This window comes from Halichoeres trimaculatus, unplaced genomic scaffold (genome assembly GCF_033239565.1).
Source record: "Halichoeres trimaculatus isolate MK-OKI-2021-1 unplaced genomic scaffold, fHalTri1.1 fHalTri1_scaffold_15, whole genome shotgun sequence".
Lineage (NCBI taxonomy): Eukaryota > Metazoa > Chordata > Actinopteri > Labriformes > Labridae > Halichoeres > Halichoeres trimaculatus.
The window spans coordinates 29,500,533-29,520,828 of record NW_027437193.1 but is presented as its reverse complement, the minus strand read 5'-3'; the positions used below and the strand labels follow the sequence as shown (position 1 = coordinate 29,520,828).

Sequence of the window (20,296 nt, the reverse complement as noted above, 5' to 3'; positions counted from 1 at the left end):
CTGTGGCCTCTTTAATGGTTCTGTTTTCCAGGGTTGCAATCTCATTTGTCAGCCTGTGTTAGCCTGGCCTTTGGGTGCACCTTATTACTCACCTTGCCATCCATACATCCATCCATCCAATCATGTACCTTTTTTTCTGTTTAATGCATCAGGGCCTTTTTTTTTTTTTCAATCAGCCTCCTTTTGCTCCTGTTAGAGGTTGATTGAAAAAAATGAAGAGCAGCTAGGAAAAAGATGGAGGAACAGATAACACATCAGGAGAGCAGTGGCAGCAATGAGCAGCTCTGTCCCTCTCCTCCTCTGCTTCCGTCTCTTCCCACTCTTTCCTCTCCTGCTCCCACACACTCCCCTCCCTCCCCTCCTCTTCTCTCCTCTCTCTGCTGCCTCTCCCCCTCCTCCTCCTGCTGCTCTCTCCTCCCTCCCTCATCCTCTTGCTCTCCTGCTCGGAGCTGCAGTATATGAGAGGGTCTCCTGGGTCTAGCTTCACTGCAGTGTAGAGAAGGGCAGGGCGGCTGTTGTAGTACGATGCGCTGAAGGATGGTGCACCAGGAGAAACGCGTTTACCAGGTGTGTAGATTTGTGTCTTTGTATGTTATCCTCTCTGTACACCATACATAGTGTGAGCAGGTGTAGGTGATAGTAATCCATCAATGGTAGGCTGCTGTAGATGAATCAGCCATGATGGATGTGTGATTGTGGAGGGGTGTGGGTGTGTTCATGTGTGATCTTTGTCTGTTTATCTGTGTTTCTGACATCCACATGATTCGGAATAACTCAATCTCTTAGAAAAACGTATATTAGTGATTATTTCTTTGTTGATATTGTTTTTATACATTTATACATACATATTCTCCATCACAGTGTGCTTTTGTCACAGTTTCCTCTGAGAGTTTTCCGTAGGTTGAGTGAATTTAAAGCAGTAGACGGTCTCCCTGTAATGAGGGCATGCAGCTGTCTGAAGTGGATAAGCAGGAAGCAGAGCCATGGCTGTGCGAGTGAAGGCGATCAACTGTGATTTATGCTCTTACATCACAGACTCATGATAATCTAATAATGCGTCACAAAAAAACAAACAAAAAAAAGAGAGGTTGTGTCTTGCCTGGGCTGGTTTCCAGTTTTATGGAGAGAAAGTTTTGATATGTAGGAGAAACATCCCTAAATTTGGAGGTGTTATACAAAGGCTGCTGTGCGTGCGTCACAGGCTCATACACACAAACACACACACACACACACACAAATACACAGGGGCGACTGTAGGACATGTGGGCACTGTGAACAATCTCACAATGAAATACTTCCACCAGGATGAGAGAACAAGAAAACAAATCATCTCAGTTGATTTTTCTCTGTATTATTTCATGTCAACTAGGGATGGGTACTTTTCACATTTAAAACGATACGGAACCAATGCCTGGTACCTGGCAATTGATATCGGTACTCAACTGTACCAATTTTTTTATACATTTTTTGTGTTTATGTGGTAAAAGATATAAATTTGTTTAATAATACAATCTCACATTTGTCATTTTAACATATTTATTCTTCAATATGTAACCCTGCAATACTGTGTTCATGTCCAGTATGGAAATCACCTACTCTTCCACTCCTTCACAGTCACAAGGATGCATTTAGGTACCTATTTATGGTACCTTTTGATTTTACGTTAATTGATACCTGGTACTCTGGACTAAATGCCTATAAAAGTACCTAATTCGGCACCCATCCTTAATGTCAACTCAACTGTGAGACAACAAGAGTTTAGATTAGCATACCAGAAACTCACATGTCCTAAATTATTGAAAGATGTTTGCTGCTGACGAAAAGAGAAAAGCTACAAGCATAGCTTTGAAAAAGAGTAAAAATGTAGTAGCTGGAACAAAGTAAATCAACATTAATGGAAAAAAAGAGAAGAAAAAGAATAATTTAACACAGGTTTGCCATGACTTTGCATAATAAACCCGTAGTGGTTGTTTTTCTTATAATTTTTTACAGTTGAGCAAAACTACACAGGCTTGGTTTTTTTCCTCTTATGAAAGCTGTTTCCTGCCACAGGATGTAACATATAAAAGCTCCAAACAGGTTGTCAGGATCAAGAGACAGACATGTCGTGATGTGTGTCCAGACGGTGGAAACAACCAAACAGTCTAGATGTTTCCCTTGAGACTGCATTAAAAGCTCAGTATTTATTGCTTTCACTGTTGAGCTGATAGACTTTCTGTTTTCTTTTTCAAAATCTAAACATTTTTTCATCAACCTGTTTCAGATTTTTCTGATGGGCTGATGTTAAGAGTTAAAACATGTTTAGAGGAAGGCTGTTACATATAGACTGATGATTTAGAGCTAATGGTACGACAGAAGATGTGTCTGATCAGCTTTGTTAACATATTCACAGTTATACTGGGAGTCTCATTGGCGAGTCACAGCTGGATAATCCCTGCGAGTGAAACACTCAAATTGGATTTTGTGACTTTGCTACATTATTTCCTGCATAATCACAATTTTCTCCCTCCTCTTTTTCTTTCATCGTCCCCCTCCTCTCAAACAGAACATGCATAATTTTTAGGACAAAACATGTATTCATAGTTTGAATCTGCATACCAAATAACCCTCCTAGATTCATTTCTCTGGTCATAGATAATCCCTGCGTGGTCAACCAAAACTCCAGGTGGAGTCAGCAGCAGCATTTTTATTAATATTCTTTGTATTCCTGTGTGTTTCTCTTTCTCCTGGCAGGCCCAGAGGAATGAGAGAGAGTCCATCAGGCAGAAACTTGCCCTTGGCAGTTTCTATGACGACGAGCCAGTCATCTATACCAGCTGCAGCAAGAACGGCCCGTCCTCCCGGTGGGTTTTTGATCAAGTGTTTGCGCGTGTTACCGTTTGATCAATGAAGCCTGCCACCAATATTTGTGTGTTTCAGCTTCCGACAGCTGACACTTTAGATCTCTGGATGTTTGCACAGAATTTATTCTTAGCTGGTTGGCAGGGAGACAGTGAGATCCGCCCCAGATAAAATGAATTATTGATCCATGGAAAACATTAATCTATTTTAATCTCTGAATTCAAAGTGTATAGTTTGTGTCTGCAGGCTTATTGCACTGCTTGAATGAAGACCCTCTTCATACTGACTGGCCCAATCACAGCTTTCCATTATAACACTGCCCATCCATCAACATCAGCCCCTTTGACCCTCTTTGTGTGAACATAAATCCACATTTGTTTCTGTGTCTGACTTCTCTGTCCAATACATGTGTCTCCATATTAGATGATTCATTTATTTTTATTTAATAGGATTATTTTTTTGGTCACTTTTTGAGATACATACCCTGCAAAAGTGCTGCTGTAAACTTCACGCAAATGTATTTACAGGGACATTACTGTGTCTTCAGTATCACCACGGTAACTCTTCCCCCTACAATCCTCAGCTGTGTACAGTAACATACCAAAAAAGACCTTCGCCAGTAAAACACAGCAAATATTACTGTAAAACGGTGTTTGAATTACAAAGAATCAGTTACATTGTGCTGATGTTGTGATGGTATTAGGACTCACATATCAAATCAAGGCCAGCTGAGGGAGCTGTTCAGGAGCTCAGTTTATCTGTTTATCTGTCTGATTAGTATCAGAGGAAACACAAATATGACCCTGCAGTTTTGGTTGTGTGCGCTATGAGGCTAGTCCTCTATTGGTTCCAATCATAGACTGTAAAAAAAAAATGGACGTCATCTTGCTGAGCCTTAAGTGAGGTCACCACAAAAACTGCTCCCCCTGGTGGCTGGCTGCATTATAGGTCAAACTCCATCTCCCCAGCCATTCCAGATGGGCTGTAGTTAGAATTTAAAAAATGAATTTGCCTTGTAGAAATGTTTCTCACATCTGATTGTTGTGGTGATTTGAAGAAATTATTGGGCAGCCTTGTATTTAGGTCCTAATTTTTTTCTGAAAAGTTTCGTTTTCATTAGTTATAAGAGGTTAAAAACAAGGTTTTACGTCACATTTAACGATGACTGACAGCTGACTTTCTTCTGTATTTTTTTCTGGGGATTGTAAAATATGTTGGGAGGTAGAGTCAAGAAGTGATTAGACTCTCGAAAGAAAAGAATAATTATCATTTCTGTCACCCGCCACAATGGCGGTGCGTTTGTCAGGGGTATTTTGGCTTCAAAACCGCACAATGGTAAATGGTGTCCATCAAGTGGCAACCTCTGGTCTAAGAATATGAGGCAATGCAGAAGTCCACTTGAGGCTGGCTCTGGAAGTACAGGAAGTCACACATATGCTGCGTTCCATTGGAACTTGGAACTGGGAAGTGACGTCATCTCCGAGTTCAGCATTCCACTTGCCAAGTCGGAAAAACTTGCCTTAACAGCAGTATTTCTGTATATAAACATAGAATAATACCATACAGCTGATTAATTGCAACAAACACAAGTCAGAAATTCTAAAATAAAAAGAATATAACAGGAGCTTAATTACTTTTAACCTCCAAACTCAGAATTTCCTACTGGGAACTGGGAGGTGATGTGTGTGCTCCGACTTACAAGTCGGCAATTCCAACCTCGGGAGGGCGTTCCAGCTGGGTGTTCCCACTCGGACCCGGAAATTCCGACTCCCGAGTACAAATGGAATGCAGCAATACACACCAAAGGTGTTTTAACAGCAGAAATCAACCAATTTACAGCCTGGTTCAAAAAACACTTCTCTTGTCTGAATCACTGATTTCACTATCGGCACACACTGTACAGTGGGTGAATTTTTTTCTAACTTGGCGGTTTAGAGGATATTAAGATCACAAGCTCAACCAATCAGGAGTGCAGCTCAGGGTCACGTGATTGACAGGCGCCCTATAGCTGTACACAAAGCCCTTGCCACTTCCAATATGGCCGTGCAAGTTGATTTGCTTCAAAATCTGTTTCAGAAACACATAGGTGACGTCGGAGAGGCTACGTCCATTAACTATACAGTCTATGCTCTGTATACAGTTAATGGTTCCAATCCAACCAGCGGCCTCTTTCCTACGTTATTCCCCACTCCCACACTGTTTGCTTCTTTAACCATTGTCCTTTTCTCTGTCTGATAAAAGGCTTAATAATTCTGAAAAATAATTTAAGAAAACAAAGAAAATACACAAAAGAAAGACAGAACAAAAGAGATTTACTTGTCCCCTTGTTGATGTCAAGTATAGGTGACAGTCTACTCATCAACCTGTATTAGAGACTGCATCATGGTGTCACACACATAGTAATGGGCTTATATGATCCAGAACCTGTGTGTACAACTGACTTTAACTGGCTTTAAAATGAAAGAGTGTCTGGTAAAATAAAAAAGTTTCCAAGGAGGTCGTGCCGTGGCATACGGTCAGTTCAAGGGAAGTGACATTACATCAAACATTAACAGAATAACTCTCAGGAGCAGAACAAAGACGTGAAAGAACGGTATGAGTCGGTGCAGCAAAGGGTGGCACAGTGGTTAACCTTTGTTGCGTGTGATGTTGTTTGGACTAAAACCCAACGATTCCCCAACTTCATGAGTCAGACAGATGTGGAAGTTATCACCACAAGATAGAGTTTGGACATTCATGTCAAAATAAGACATGTCCTATTTGTGAATGTGCCACTTCCAAAATAAGTTCAACATTGAAGTAGATTGTCTTTCTTTACACAGTACTTTGCATTTTGTTCTGATTTGTTTTGTGTTTTTAAAAACACAGTTGATTGTGTATTGTTATTTATTGTTTTGTTTTTTTTTTTTTTTTCTAAATGACGTTATTAGTGAGACCTATACTGACCTATACTGAACCTTAATATTCATAATGTATGAAAACCTTTCAGTGGGTCTGAGTTGTTTAAACAACTTACTCATGAAACCAGAACTCAAGTTCAAACTAAGGGGAGTTTTCTTGCAGTGTGATATTTCACGTTCATGTTATTTGTTTCTGAGAGCAAACACACACAGATGAAAGAGTTGCATTACATCACAGACATGGCTCAGCTTAAACGCACCTCTGCTTTCTTTTCATGACGGCTTGGGGCCTTCAAAGGTTCGGGTGTTAAGGTCAAATACGCTGCTGACTGTTGTCAGAGGAAGTGTTGTTACTTCATGCTCGCTGAAAGAGGAAGTGATGCTCAGTATTAGTATGGGGCTGTGATTACAGTCATGTGACCTATAAAGGAGTGTAAGGTGCACAGCCTACCTCTGGGGTGTGGTTTGGGGTGGAAACTCCAACACTTCCCCATCAGGTTGATGAGGTCTTGTTTCATCCTGGTGTAGTGTTGTTGCTTCCAATGAATGAATGGAGCTTTGAGCTTTTGGAAAAGCTGAGGTTTGAGGTTTCACAGCAGTGGAAAGCCTGGTATCAGACTGTGGTATGAATTGTTTCATTTATGGATTCACTCTTATTTCAGTCATGATAATGTCATCGACTGTGACATCATTACACCTCTTGGCCAAAAGTATGTGGACACCTTAACATAATCTGAGTTTAGTTCTCTTCATTCCTCATCATGACAATTCACTCCATGCATAGAAATATTCCTTGATTTGAATTTGAAGCACATAGATATTTTTTTGTGTATTTTATGAGACAGTTGAACATTATGTTTCATGTCTTTCTTGTAGTTTTATAATATTTAGTATGTCAAAGCATGTCAATCTCAAGTGGAATCTGTTCCAGTCATTTTTTTTTTATTTTCACTGATCACGATCAATGAATGTGTATTATTTCTCTTTTTCAGTATTCTTAAATAGTTTCAACATTGGGACCAAATTTTCACTGGCTTCTTCTTGGCATGCTGGTCTTCATAATAATGCAGTGTAACTGTACATTAAATGGGTCGTGAGGAGTTTGAAGGTGAATTTGAAAAAGTCTCCCTTGTGAATAGATGTCCCTATGTATTTAGAAATATAGAAGCTATATATTTTAAATTGCTACTTCTTAGCTTCCTAATCGGGTCGAGCAGGACCAAATCGATTTACAGCACGTCTAGGTCTCTATGGCAACACCACACTAGCTTGCAAAGTTTAATAGTGAGACGTTTTTCTCTGCTGAAAACAATTTCTGTGATTAATTTTGTTGTGATGGTGGACACTTGAGCCTTACTGTCGGACAGAAAAAGGACAGAAGAGCAGAAGAAAGATAAACAGCAAAGTGATACTGCCTAAGCTAAAGGCTAACACAGGAGCTAAGCTGTTGGTGCTAATGTTCATTTCAACCCACAGTCAGCAGTTATTCTGCAGTGGTCTGTTCAAACTTGAGAGTCTATCAATAAAATGAAGAGTGAGGTTACGTTAGCTCAGCTTGGTAGATGACTGCAGGACAGAACCAGGATTTACTAAACTTACACATTACAAACACGTCTTAAAGCACCAGACTGCCAGCTGCATTAAATATTAACTGACAGTGTTTACTTGTTGTCACATTAGCCAACAGATATGTCAGAGCCCCGGGCTGCCCATAGCGCTACATATAGCCAGCTACCACAATGTTTGCTCAATGTCACGTTTCAAACCATATCACTAACAAAGGAAATATGTCTCAATCCGATCTTCATTTAATTTCAAAACAAACACACGCCTCGCTAAAAGTAATTTACGACAGTGTGTGTGAGACTCTGGGCCAGAGGGTGGCAAGGCAGTCCAATTGAAACAGATCCTCCTGATAGCATCTTTAAATTGTGTAAAATTTAATATTCAAAATTCCCCCATCGTCATTTTTATGTTCCACATATAAATAAAATTGTGTTTCACATATCCAGTATTTAATATTTGATACAGCACTTTTTATATGGCTATGATCACAGCAAGCCACAGTTTATTTTAAGCAGTTCTTACTTTCCTGCTAAGTTTGTCTTTCTCCTCTGCTAAAATATCTTAAAGGGTCATCTCTTGGAGTAATAGTAACTCTATCAAGTCCAACATTTTTTTAATTAAATCCATTAATGTTGTTTAGTGTGCTCACAAAATCAGTTCAATAAGTCGTTATTGACAGAATTTGGAGAAATTTATTTTGTTTCTAATTATGGGTCAACATTTCATGACTTTGTTCATTTTTTGAATCTCCTCTCAGGCTGCAGAGCGGAGTGAACCTGCAGGTGTGTTTTGTGAATGACAGCAGTAGCGACAAAGACAGCGATGCCGAGGACAGCAGGACAGAGACAAGTCTGGACACACCACTGTCCCCTGTGGTACGCACTCAGTGCAGATACTTTGTGTGTGTGTGTGTGTTCCTATTTCATCCCACAACTCTCGTTAACTTTTACACACAGTCACATGAGTGACCACATCAGCTGTTACATCATGAAATTACTCACATTACTTCCCTTCCAGAGCAAGCAGAGCTCATCTTTATCGGACCGAGACACTGCGGAGGAGGATTCGGACCCGTTGGATGACTGCAGCGGGTTCTGGCGGGTGCAGCGGAGGTTGCAGGAGGAGGCCCGGGTGGCACTGGCTCTGGCCCGACCGATGGCTCGCATGCAGGTGGAGGTGGAGCGGCAGATCCAGCTGCACAGACGGTCACCTGTGGCTGACTTGGTTAGTCTGGGAAAAAGAGAAGTACAGTTCACAGAACTGTACGTGTGCGTGTGCGTGTGTGTGTGTAAGCCCTTTATTCCCTCCCCCATTCAGCTGATGATCCCAGGTCATGAAACAAAAGTATCTTTACCATATCCTTTTGAAAAAGTGAAAGTAGAGTGATTGACAGTAACCTGTGATTACAGTAAACAAAGCACAATAAAAACTGCATCAGGGACTTACACAGCCTGGACTCATGATGGTCCTGGTTTTTTGTTTTTGTGTTGGTAAAAAACCCAAAAATCCTGATTAAGACACAGGAGCAGCAAATGTGTTCAATAGTTGAAAACAAAACTTCACGATGATCATGATTGATATATATTTTTAGGCTTTATTCACATTCTGAGCTTGTTTTCACAGTTTGACGCGCAGTTGTATCTTTGTGTATGTTCGTTATTGCGCAGCTTCCTCATCTGCCTCACATCAGCGAAGGCCTGATGAAGAGGAATCTGAGACGAGGGGACATGAGGGACATGAGTCTGGGACAGCTACAAGTCATCACAAACGACTTGCACTCACAGATTCAGAGTGAGTTTAAAGAAAAATGGTTTAGTAAGAAATTAAGAATTGACTAAATTATACAAAACATTTTCCTTCCTTCTCATTCAAATTTGTTTTTGTAACTTCTCATCCTAACGCAGGTCTAAATGAGGAGCTGGTGCAGCTGCTGCTGATGAGGGATGAGCTCCATGTGGAGCAGGACGCCATGCTGGTGGACATAGAAGACCTCACCAGGTTAACCTCCTTTATTTTTTCTGTCAAACAGTAACTTTTCCTTAAATTCTAGATTTTAGATTTTTTTTATTCTGAGAAAGCTCTAACTTGTTTCTTATCTTTGTTGCAACAGGCACGCTCACAGCCATCAGCGGCACCAGGCAGAGAAAGCAATGTCCAAATAAACACCCCGTCTACACGTGTGTCCATCTGCACGCCATCTTACCTCCTGCTCCATGAGCTGTCACCAGTGTTACTAATAATCTCCATCTGTGCTGACTGTTTGTGGAGAGACAAACCACGTTTCACTGTAATATCAACACACACTCACAAGTAATGTATTGCACCAGAGGATGGAGGACAGAGGACTGACATCTTTAAGAAGCCAGGTCATCACCTCTCAGTATGAGGTAGTTTGTGCAGGCTTCTCACGTCACACTGAGCACGGTTAACCATTGTTTCATAGATTTCAGAGTCCTCTTCTTCTCTCATCCTGATTTACCTCTTTATGGTTTTGCACAGTGACTTCGAGGGGCCACTATTGTCTTTAGTTCGTCTCAAGAGGATTGATCTGTTCATCTGTTCAGGTGTATTTATCATTTCTTTCACAAAGAGCACTGCACCGTCGCTGTTAAGCACTGGAACTCACCGTTAAACATCTATCTAGTATCTTAGCTGTTGCAATAAAAGGAGGTAAACACCGTTAGCTACATGGCAGCATACCTTCAAAGAAGACTTTAAAGGATTTTGCGGAAAAAAATATTACTTTTCACTGAACAGCTGCTACAGCTTAAAGCTGCTTTAAAATGCATTAAGAGCAAATTAATATTATCTCAAGAGTGTTTGTAAAGGTGCTTTATGTACGTGATATGAGCAAAATAGCAGAATATAAGCTAAAAATCAAATGGTTATAATATAGGACTATAAAAGGCAAAAATAAAGACGTGAACAAGAACAGCCCTAAATAATGATATATAAGGTTTTTGTTATGCCAAATTTACTCATGCTATTAGAGCATAACTATGAAAATATATAGAATCATAGATCCCAGCATACACATGTATCTATTTTATCTCTTCACAGAGTGGAGCTTTGTGGACATACTGTATGTAAATGTTTAAAGATACTCTATTGAAAGGATAAAGAACATGCCAAGTTGGCTGTGTTTAAATGTTTTCACTTGCACCTTTTTAAGAATGTCACTTAACACAAAGTTAAACTTTCTTTTTATATTGTACGCTTCATGATAAATGTACTGTATAATGATTGTAAAAAAAAAATTCCACGAATAAATGTTTCAAGTGTCTCAACTGAGTTTCTGTTTGACTTGTTGTCTAAAACTTTGTTGGCATTTCATTTTCCTGCTAAATCTGTGGGTTGAAGTCTGCAGTACAACAAAATGAATCATACATGAATATTTTTCTGTCAATTGAGAATGGGGGAATTGAGCCTGTTCTCATTCACAGGTTTGATCTCGGAGTCCCACAAAAGAGAAGACTCTGATCACCCCCTTTTCATTCACACGTTCACACTTTGTGTGACGCTTACGTAGCCATCTGTGGAACATGTTTACAGCAAACATAAAAGGGGAATAACTTTTGACACCGGGGTTAAAACAGATGAAACTGCTAAATTATTTTTAACCTAAAAAGCATGAAAGTTAAAAAAAAAACAAAAAAAAACTGAGATTGAAAAATAAATCTTTTATTTTTACCTTCAATGTTTATGTGAATAGTTTCCTATTGTTACAGGTAGTCTGAGATAACAAAAATTCATAAAAGAAAAATCTACGTAAAACAATAATTAGGTGGGAAGTGATGAACAATATGTGGCAGATATCACTGCTACTTGCAAGATTTCAGATTAGAGAGACATATTACCAAATGCTTTCACTCTGTCTTTTTTGGTAAGGTAAACAATTTAAAGAAACCAGTAAGAACCTCACCACCATTCGTGTGTTAATTCCAGTTTCATCATAAACATTTAGTGCTGTTGGGAAAACTGTGACTCTGCACTTTCATTTACACTTTAGTGTCAACACGACTTGACAGAGGGGGAAACCCTCTTCTCAGCCTGGGTATAAAATACTTAAGCATGTCTGAGTTCAGTCAGTCACTCCAAAGAATCTACAGTCTCACTCAAGATGGCCCTCATCAAGCTCTGTGAGTATTTTTTGAAACTGAGTGAATGTTGTTTTCTTTGTGTGTTCAAAACTGAAGTGAGGCTGACTGTTTTTCTCTCTTTCTCAGGCTTTTCTGTCTCCTTGCTGCTCCTGTTGCTCACCTGTCCTCTGTGGCAGCACAGCCAGGCTGTTCCAGTGATGAGTAAAGTACTCGTGAAAGACTCATGTGTTATACACGCTCAGAAACTTCTACAGGAGATCACTAAAACTCTCTCACAGGTACCAAACTGAGCAGAATTTTTTTTTTTCATTTTGTCCTGAACCTGTCATTAAGTTTGAGTCTAAAAAGCTATTCTGTATGTGTCCAGAGTGATGAGCTGGATCTGTTCAAAGGAATCATCTGCACAAAGCAAAGTGTGGAGATGAACACTAAGACAAACACTGCATCTGCCTGCGCACCAATGGTAAATAACTCAGAGGTTTTTGTTTACTGTTATGGTTGAAATGCAATAATAATACTAAATCCGTATTAGTTGTGGCACATTTCTGATGTACGGACACACTGAATGAACTCTTTTTAACTGTGCCTGCATCATTTGACATTATTCTGTTGGTTTAACAGGGATCCCACTGCTCTGGAATCGCTCAGTTAGAGTTTAATGAGGTAGGTTGAGCAATAAATTTTAAAAACAAAACAATAACTGAAAAATGCTTATCTAACTATTTCATGTGAAATAATGATGCTAAGATTTAAAAAATTGACAAACTAAGTCAAAAGTTAAGTATAGCATTAGTAAAAACCACCCTCAGATACATCTCTTGACTTTGGTATTCAGACGGCTAACAAGTGTATTTAAATAAGGATACAGAAAGGGTGCTTGAAATGTTCAGTTAATATATATATATATATATATATATATATATATATATATATATATATATATATATATATATATATATATATATATATATATATATATATATATGTATGTATATTATGCAAACGCAAGTATTACAGTCATACGATGATATACGTCTGCAACTTTTAGACGTATTTCTAATATTCCTCTTATTTTGTAAAGGCAAGAGGCCAAAATATTACAGCACATTAAAAAACCTGTAACTGCATTTACCCTTTACAGACTGTATCATCATGATGTTATTAAAGACAGAATTTATTTCCGACTTTTTGTTTCAGACTGCAAAATATTTGCAGGTATGCCATATAAAAGAGCCCCAGAAAATGACAATGTAAAAATGAACAGTCTTCGCTGTTTTTTCCATTTAGGATTTGTGCCTGGTGCCAGAGGATCTGCGTCATTACTACAAATTCCTCTCTGCTCAGCCAGATCCCAGCGGGGCACTGAGCAGGACTGTTCTGCCCAGCCTCAGAGAGCTCATGGAGGTAACTCACTTATAAATCAGCGACAGTATTTGGAATATGTGCAGTTTAATACCAATAAGACCATTGCTGTTGTGACTGCTGCTGTTAAGTGTCAGAAATGTTAAAAATGAATTTTCTCTCAACAGGACTGCTTCATGTTGTCTCTGCCAGCAGACCAGGCTTCAGAGGTAAGAGTAAGAAGTTACATCCTTGTTTAAGCTTCACTGTGTCACATTAGTTCATTAACTCATGTGTTTGGTTTAAAAATTCACACACCTATTAAGATTTGCTTTAGCGTGACATTTTAAAAAATATAGATATTGTCAAGGGTCACTGGATCATTCAATGTATCATCAATGATCAACCAGATAATACATTTCTGTGTATCTTTCAGGCTTCTACAGACCATCAGGGCAACTTTAACAAAAGGCTGAGCCTCTGCAAGGTGTTGAAGGGCTTCCATGTCCGTGCCATCACCATCAACAGAGCCATTTCCTACATGAACTCTGGTGAACACACTAAATGAGTCCTCAACCTGGAAAAGATCCATAGCTTCAAGACACACATCACATCTTTCTAAACCAATGAGATAAACCACAGATGTTAGTTTGTATGTTACTTTTAGATAACTTAACTGTGAGAGAAAAACACTTCTTACTCTTTTAAGGGTTGTTATGTGATCATTACATGATTTCATATTTGACATCAGAATGATGTGTTAACATATTTTTATTATCCAGTGTATTTAAACATTGTTCTATTTATTAGTTTATTTATTTTCATTCTATATTATTTATTCCTAACTGCAACTGTTAATTTATTACCTGGTTGAAAAAGAACATCAAATAAATACTTTTCCTGCATAAATGCTGCTGATTTCTCCAGTCTTTATTTACCACTACTTACCTGCTTCACTTTAACATATTACTGTTAGCTGAGTTAAGTGCTATTCTCCTTAATAACAGGAAATCTAAATGTTCAAACAGATGACTCATTTGGCATGGTCCTGAAATCATGAGAACTTTATTTTCTACCATAGTGGCACTTAAATCAACATTATTACATTTAACCAAGTTTGTTAGTCTGTAACCATGCCACCCTCAGTGTGGTTAGACCTATTCTTAACATTGTGCAACAAGCACTGGTTCAGACTTCACTTGGAAAGTCCTGTGTTAATTGTAAGAATTAGTTGTACCATTATGAGGCCCGTAAAGACTCTTCTGATTTTTAGAGGGATATGAAAGTGTGTAAAAACAAATAGAAGTGTATGGTTTGGATTTAACAAATATTTGGGCTTTCCAATAGAAAAAAGTTTGGAGTCTAAAGAAATTCAGCTGATTAACAAGTGTCACTCTGTGGTATATAGAGTATAATTTTACAAGTACTATTTTGGGGAATTTTCAGGTTAGTGTTTAGCACATTGTTTTGGGAATGATGTTTAGAAAGTTAAAGAAATGTGTTGCTCACAAAGCCTGCTTAAATATGAAAGAGATCTTTGTTACTAATTCATTCCTGGACCAAGATGTGGTTTGTGGCTTCTGGGGTTGAGAGAGACCTATGACGTTCTCACTACGGTGGATTGTAGGCTTAGCATACTGAAAAAGTGAACAGGAGATAAACTGAGAAGGTGAACTACACAAGACAAGACAATAACTAAATGTTTCACCATTGACTCTAGACAGGCAGAAACCAGTTTGGTGCATTTATTGTATATTTACACCAAAGTCTGCTAAATGAGCGATAGAGTGTGTTGAAAATGATCAATATGGTACTTACCACAAAAGTATTCAAAGTTGAAGCGTCTTTTTCCTGCAATACAAATGGAGTTTAGGTTAGATTTCAGTGGTGACACAAACAAAAGTTTCTCAAGTGTAATGCTCAGTGGTAAGTATGATGATTTTAGTCTTCTAAAAACAGAGGAACAACGTGTAGATGTAAGTATTTAAAAGACTCAACCCACAAACTCGTGTACAAATTAATGCTTGCATGCAGAGGTGGTTTTATATGTTCACAAATCACTTACATGATGTGTGTTATTTACTGCCTCAAGTCTAACTGGTGCTCAATTCAACACCTTTTAGGAACTTTTTGACAAAAATCTCATGTGTCTGACCCAAAAGTTTCCCCCAAAATAAACGTCTTTCAAAGTGATTTGCTAGAAACTTCCCAGTGCTCAGAAAAGGAAGTTTGCATGTGGCCTGGGAGGCAGAAGAAAGCTGTTTCAGGCCTTAATTCTACTAAATTCGTGTTCTCTCTACATCAGACTGCTTATTGCGTTATGTAAAATGTCATTCCTCCATTTAACTTGCTTTTTCTCGGTTTAAAACTCAATTACAGAAAATTGTCACCTATTTTGAGAAACAAATGTAAATAAGAAAGCAAACATCGATGGTCACTAATTACATAACATGTCGAGCTGAAATATGTAGTTAAAAGCGTCTAAGTTATCCAAATAAAAATACATTTACTGTTTGGTTAATGTACACAAATGACTTTGCAGAATCAAAAATGGAAACCATTTTTGTACCTACATTGCCACCTAGTGGAGCACCTCGCTCATAGCGGGTAGCTAACAGCTAGCCAAAGGATTTATGCACCAAAGGCCTACATGAATGTTCTCTGTTTGAAGCCAAACAAACTAATTACACGCGTTTAAATACATTTAAAATAGAAATAAATAGATGTTTACAGTACTTAAATCACTTTTTTTCTTCATCCAGGTGTGTTTGAGCAGCTCAAATCACAGGCGATTACTAACAGCTGCGGTGATACTTTCAGAGGTCGTAGGAAACCGGACTTAGGTTTTGCAAAAAGAAAAAAAATGGACCGAGAGCTTCACATTAACTCGTACTGGTGTGTGTTTCTCCTTCTCTCACTGTCCACACTCACAGAAACTAGGTTAATTTACGGACAAGGAGATTTTAGCACACCAAGCTTCCAGTTTGAACAACTACCAAGCAGGCCTCACGGAAACTTCCAGATTGAACAACTACCAAGCAGGCCTCACGGAAACTTCCAGATTGAACAACTACCAAGCAGGCCTCACGGAAACTTCCAGATTGAACAACTACCAAGCAGGCCTCATGGAAACTTCCAGTTTGAACAACTACCAAGCAGGCCTCATGATAACTTCCAGATTGAACAACTACCAAGCAGGCCTCATGGAAACTTCCAGATCGAGCAAATTAGCGTCAAACAGCCGCAGCGCACGAGACCTCGACCTGTGGTGGTCAAGTGTTACCCGGACTCCATGGAGGTGGTGGTGCAAGCGGACATGTTTGATAACGGGCTTCAGGTGGAGGGCAGACACCTGTACCTGGGCTCAGAATCAGAGGGTAAAGGGGATGAATGTGGAGCAGAGCCCTCAGGAGAAGCTGAATTTACCATCAGGACCAAACTGTTGGATTGTGGGACTTCACTCTCAGTAAGGATTAGATGTTTGACTGAATTATTTTGTGTTTATTTTGTCTTATGTTTGTTGTTACACCTAGCTCTCACTGTGTCAGGGTGGTCATGTCCCATATCAGGATTACATTATCGTTTTTATATATCTCAAAAACCCTCCCCATAAAAATACTACTAATAATAATTATGATGATAGCGATAATACTGTTTTATTTTCCAGTCAACAGAAGAGAAGATTATATATTCTAATGTTCTGGTCTACTCTCCTGAACCTTCATCTCATGGCTTGCTCAGGCTGGATAGAGCAACTTTTCCAGTTGAATGTCATTATGAAAAGTAAGTAGAGTCATTTCATTTTTGTTCTGTTTTAGTTCTTGTTTTGAACCCAACATGATTTTTAACAATCCTTAAACATAATTTGAAATATTTTTCAGGAGGTATGCAGTGGGTGGGATGACCCTTCGACCCACCTGGGTCCCTTTTGTCTACAGAGCCTCAGCAGTGAACCAGATCGACTTCAGTTTACTACTCATGACTGGTAATAAGCACACAGCACTGATAAAGCATGCCACTGTATTTTTATTATGTTTGTTGTCATCTTTCTTGTTTATCACATTGTTCCAGATGATTGGCAGTTTGAAAGGGGATCCAACTCTTATTTCCTGGGTGACCCTGTTCATTTTCAAGTATCTGTCATTGTACGCAACCACACTCCCCTGCGAGTCTACGTCGACCACTGTGTAGCCACTACAACTCCTGATGCAGAGGCCTCATTAAGATACGACTTTATTGAGCATCACGGGTAAGGTTCAACCCTAAATCTCATGAAAACACAACATCCTGCAACCAGGATGTTTTTTATCATGTGCATTTGTCATTAAAATAAAATTATCCCAAACAGATGTCTTGTTGATACTTACCTGACAAACTCCAAAGCCCACTTTCTACCAAGAATCGAAGCGCACAAGCTCAGGTTTCAGCTTGATGCTTTTAGGTTTTACCAGGCTGACAACAATCAGGTAGATCCCATTTGTTTGCCCCTTAATGACTTACAGGGGTTTTTTTGGACACATAACTATAAGAAATTCTGCTATACTCATAACTGACTTTCTCTCACAGGTCTATATCACCTGTCATGTGAAGGCAGTTCCAGTAGAGTCAGCTGTCACTTCTCAGAACAGGGCCTGCTCTTTAATCAACAACAGGTATGTGGTGTTTTTGATCTTTTCCATCACTACTTTTCAAAAAGGTGCAGTAATCCCTCCTATAAGTGATTTCCAATCATCTGAGATTCCCCCCCCCATCCAGTTGGAAGTCTGTTGATGGAAACGACGAGGCCTGTAGAAGCTGTGACCTCTCCCATCGAGCTGAAGAACCTTCCTCCACAGAGCCTCCTACAACAACCACCACCACCACCACCACCCCCACAAGCATTGAAGCGTGGTCCCACGCTCCTTCACAAGCAAGTGTAGTCCAGCAGAAACACCAACATCTCCCTGCAACATATTACCGTGTTCGTCCATTAATGCCAAGCCAACACAACAGACCTTCAGCAAGCCATCAGACCCCTGCTGGGTTAACGAAGAGAGAGGCAAAGTATAGAGCAGGTGAGTGCAGCAGTTATTGGATGTGTTCTTTTTGGTGCGAACTCTATCTTTTTAAACATCTTATTTCATAATAACATAAGCCAAAAATAAGATGTGACTTTCTTGAAATGACCAAAAATCTTCTGATTGTGCAAGAAAAAATTGCCGAAGAATAAAAGCTTGATTATAGAAATGATAAAACAGAAATGTTTGGTTAGTTTAGGAGTTTTGCAGTCAGTATATCCTTTCTGTTCTTCTCACCTTGTATAGTTTAAACTGACTTTATGGCCATGCTTCATTTTAGTGAGTGGCAAGTCTGCCTCACTGTCTTTCTGAATTGCTAGATCTGAGTTATCAATTTACAGCACTTATTTTGTTGTCAACAGGCTTTCTCCTGTTGAAGCCTGTTTATGTATTCAGTTGCCTTTTGGGGACAATGAACATCAATTAGCCTTTGTTTTAATGAATCACTCTAGAATGTTCTAGAGACCTATTTGCCTCCTCACCAGGTAGACTACTTCAAAACATAATGTGAACCAGGCAGACGGCGTCATGCAGACTTTGAAAAATTGTTTGTGGTGAATTATTAACTACTTTAATGGAGAGCCATTTACATTTTAAAATGAGAATCCTGTGTGTGTTTTCCAGAGCAAACCATCCAGATGGGACCCATTACGATCCTGGAAAACTGACACAGAGCCAACAGACTCCAAATTGTGACTTTCACTGCAGAATGAAAATACAACAACTCTTGATACCACAAAAGGGCTTGTTTAAATAATAAAAAAATAGCCTAATTTCTACTTTGATCAAGGAAAAAAAACTTGGGAATCCATGTAAAAGCAGAGATTCCTCTGATCATTGAGAGTATGACTCTGAAATAAACAAAAATACAGCAAACCATACATTTAGCCCTCTGCAAAAACAAGCCTGTTTGCCACACAGGTCTCCATTTGCCTCTGCAGATGACCAAACTTTTTTCCCCTGTAAATATTTAATTAATCTTTGCTTTATCTAAATCTATCCAAAATCAATGTGAGCATTACATTTGTTTGAGTTTTTCAAGACTCAGTCTTCATAAAACCCTCCATCAAGCAGTTCATTGTCGAGAACTTGATACATCCTCAGCAGTTAATTTTATTAGCCTCGATTTTCAAGCACTCAAACCATTAGACCCAAACAAAAGTGGTGGAAAACAAAAGCAAACATTGTGTGCTTTTGTATATCAGCAAAATCAGTACACAGTGCATCATTTTTTGTTATTTACTGTGAAGATTCATCTCCGACAATATTGGTGATTTTGTACAGTGGAGCTAAGCAGTAATACTATTAGCGAGCACTTTCATCCATTACCACCCACAACCCACTCATCTTGAAGATACTTTATTGATTAATATTTGAGAGGCTATATGATGTCTGCCACATCAAGCTAAAATAAGGCTAGTAATGGCTTCTCTCAAAATAATAAAATAAATGTTTCAAACAATGTGTGTTGGCCTTACATGTTTATGAAGTTGCAGTCATACAGTCATGACAGGAAAAAAAGAAGATCTTACTGAAAAATTTGGCTCTCCTATCTTTGGCAGGTATTGTTGTGGCCCAGGGCAGAGCTTGCTCTCGCTGCATTACATAGACTAAGTGGATGTCTAGCAAAGTATCACAGCCTTTTAAGCACAGACCTGACCTGACCTCTTAATGTACACGTATATTAATATTTCAGATGGAAAATTCAGATGCTCCTGCCAGCTGAAACATTTAGAAACTTGGCTCCAGCTGTGTCAGCACCTCGGACAGCGCCCCTTATTGTTCCCCTCAGTGGGCGTGCTTGGCGCTGTCCGTGGTCCTGAAACACCCACTGTAGCTGCTGCTGGTTTCAGTGTCCCCTCCCACTGGCATGATGAGTCAATTACCCGACTCTAATTAGGGTTTCTTACTGGGCTGGTCGATCTCCTGGGCGCCTGTGTACTTCCTTGTCAGATGAGTAAGACATGTAAGTCTGTGTTTCTGCCTCACGTCATCAGTATTCCGGTTAAGTGCATGAGAAATCCGGGGCTAGTGAGGTGCACTCATGACGGATGCGTTTTAACATATGCTGCGGAGCCACAATCATCCAGCAAAATCGAAACACAAGTGCTTATTTTTGGAGCTTCAGCTAGTGGAAACTACAACTAGTGTTTTTGATGGTTTGTTGACCAACCCCTCCCTCCCTTATTTTTATTTTCCCTGGTCATGCGGTTTGTTCGTGAAGCGTCAGCGTTTCAATCAACGCGTATTGTCCACAAGTGACTCGACTCGCCTTCACTTTATGCCCAACACCATCTCTCCACTGGATCACTTTTTTTTTACTTTTTGAAACTCACTGGAGATGTTTTTCTACGGATGCCGGATACTGACCGTGCTCAGCGCTTGTTGTCTTGCTCGCACGGTTGTTTTTGCCATTCGAAAATGCGGACAGGACCTTTGTAGAGATGACCAAGTGTGCTGCGCACAGGGGAACGACACCACCGCCATCAAC

At 39.4% G+C, this 20,296-nt stretch overlaps 3 protein-coding genes across 3 annotated transcripts; all 3 read left to right on the top strand.

Moving 5' to 3' along the window:
• The first annotated feature begins 409 nt into the window (after positions 1-409).
• Positions 410-10,571, top strand: LOC141804939 (schwannomin-interacting protein 1-like). Its single transcript, XM_074689620.1, has 7 exons — positions 410-567; positions 2,734-2,843; positions 8,065-8,182; positions 8,325-8,531; positions 8,975-9,098; positions 9,212-9,305; positions 9,418-10,571. The coding sequence occupies exons 1-7, from the start codon at positions 538-540 to the stop codon at positions 9,467-9,469; spliced, it is 735 nt and encodes a 244-aa protein (XP_074545721.1). The 5' UTR covers positions 410-537; the 3' UTR covers positions 9,470-10,571.
• An 856-nt stretch (positions 10,572-11,427) lies between these two features.
• LOC141804786 (interleukin-12 subunit alpha-like) lies at positions 11,428-13,316 on the top strand. The gene is made up of 7 exons (XM_074689403.1): positions 11,428-11,446; positions 11,534-11,685; positions 11,784-11,870; positions 12,029-12,070; positions 12,695-12,811; positions 12,937-12,978; positions 13,185-13,316. Exons 1-7 carry the CDS (start codon positions 11,428-11,430, stop codon positions 13,314-13,316), a joined length of 591 nt encoding a protein of 196 aa, XP_074545504.1.
• Positions 13,317-15,354: 2,038 nt separating this feature from the next.
• Positions 15,355-19,205, top strand: LOC141804364 (zona pellucida sperm-binding protein 3-like). Its single transcript, XM_074688748.1, has 8 exons — positions 15,355-16,214; positions 16,416-16,531; positions 16,630-16,733; positions 16,820-16,997; positions 17,097-17,214; positions 17,315-17,400; positions 17,504-17,802; positions 18,430-19,205. Exons 1-8 carry the CDS (start codon positions 15,612-15,614, stop codon positions 18,471-18,473), a joined length of 1,548 nt encoding a protein of 515 aa, XP_074544849.1. The 5' UTR covers positions 15,355-15,611; the 3' UTR covers positions 18,474-19,205.
• The last annotated feature ends 1,091 nt before the right edge of the window (positions 19,206-20,296 follow it).

What these genes read in the sequence shown, in the direction of transcription:
- LOC141804939 (XM_074689620.1), top strand. Translation starts at nt 538, where the DNA reads ATGGTGCACCAGGAGAAACGCGTTTACCAG. An exon ending in CTTGCACTCACAGATTCAGA is followed by an intron (nt 9,099 to 9,211) that starts GTGAGTTTAAAG and finishes ATCCTAACGCAG; the next exon opens with GTCTAAATGAGGAGCTGGTG. An exon ending in GACATAGAAGACCTCACCAG is followed by an intron (nt 9,306 to 9,417) that starts GTTAACCTCCTT and finishes TTGTTGCAACAG; the next exon opens with GCACGCTCACAGCCATCAGC.
- LOC141804786 (XM_074689403.1), top strand. An exon ending in TCACTAAAACTCTCTCACAG is followed by an intron (nt 11,686 to 11,783) that starts GTACCAAACTGA and finishes CAGAGTGATGAG; the next exon opens with CTGGATCTGTTCAAAGGAAT. An exon ending in CTCAGTTAGAGTTTAATGAG is followed by an intron (nt 12,071 to 12,694) that starts GTAGGTTGAGCA and finishes TTTTCCATTTAG; the next exon opens with GATTTGTGCCTGGTGCCAGA.
- LOC141804364 (XM_074688748.1), top strand. Translation starts at nt 15,612, where the DNA reads ATGGACCGAGAGCTTCACATTAACTCGTACTGGTGTGTGTTTCTCCTT. An exon ending in ATTGTGGGACTTCACTCTCA is followed by an intron (nt 16,215 to 16,415) that starts GTAAGGATTAGA and finishes TTTATTTTCCAG; the next exon opens with TCAACAGAAGAGAAGATTAT. An exon ending in ACCAGGCTGACAACAATCAG is followed by an intron (nt 17,215 to 17,314) that starts GTAGATCCCATT and finishes TTTCTCTCACAG; the next exon opens with GTCTATATCACCTGTCATGT.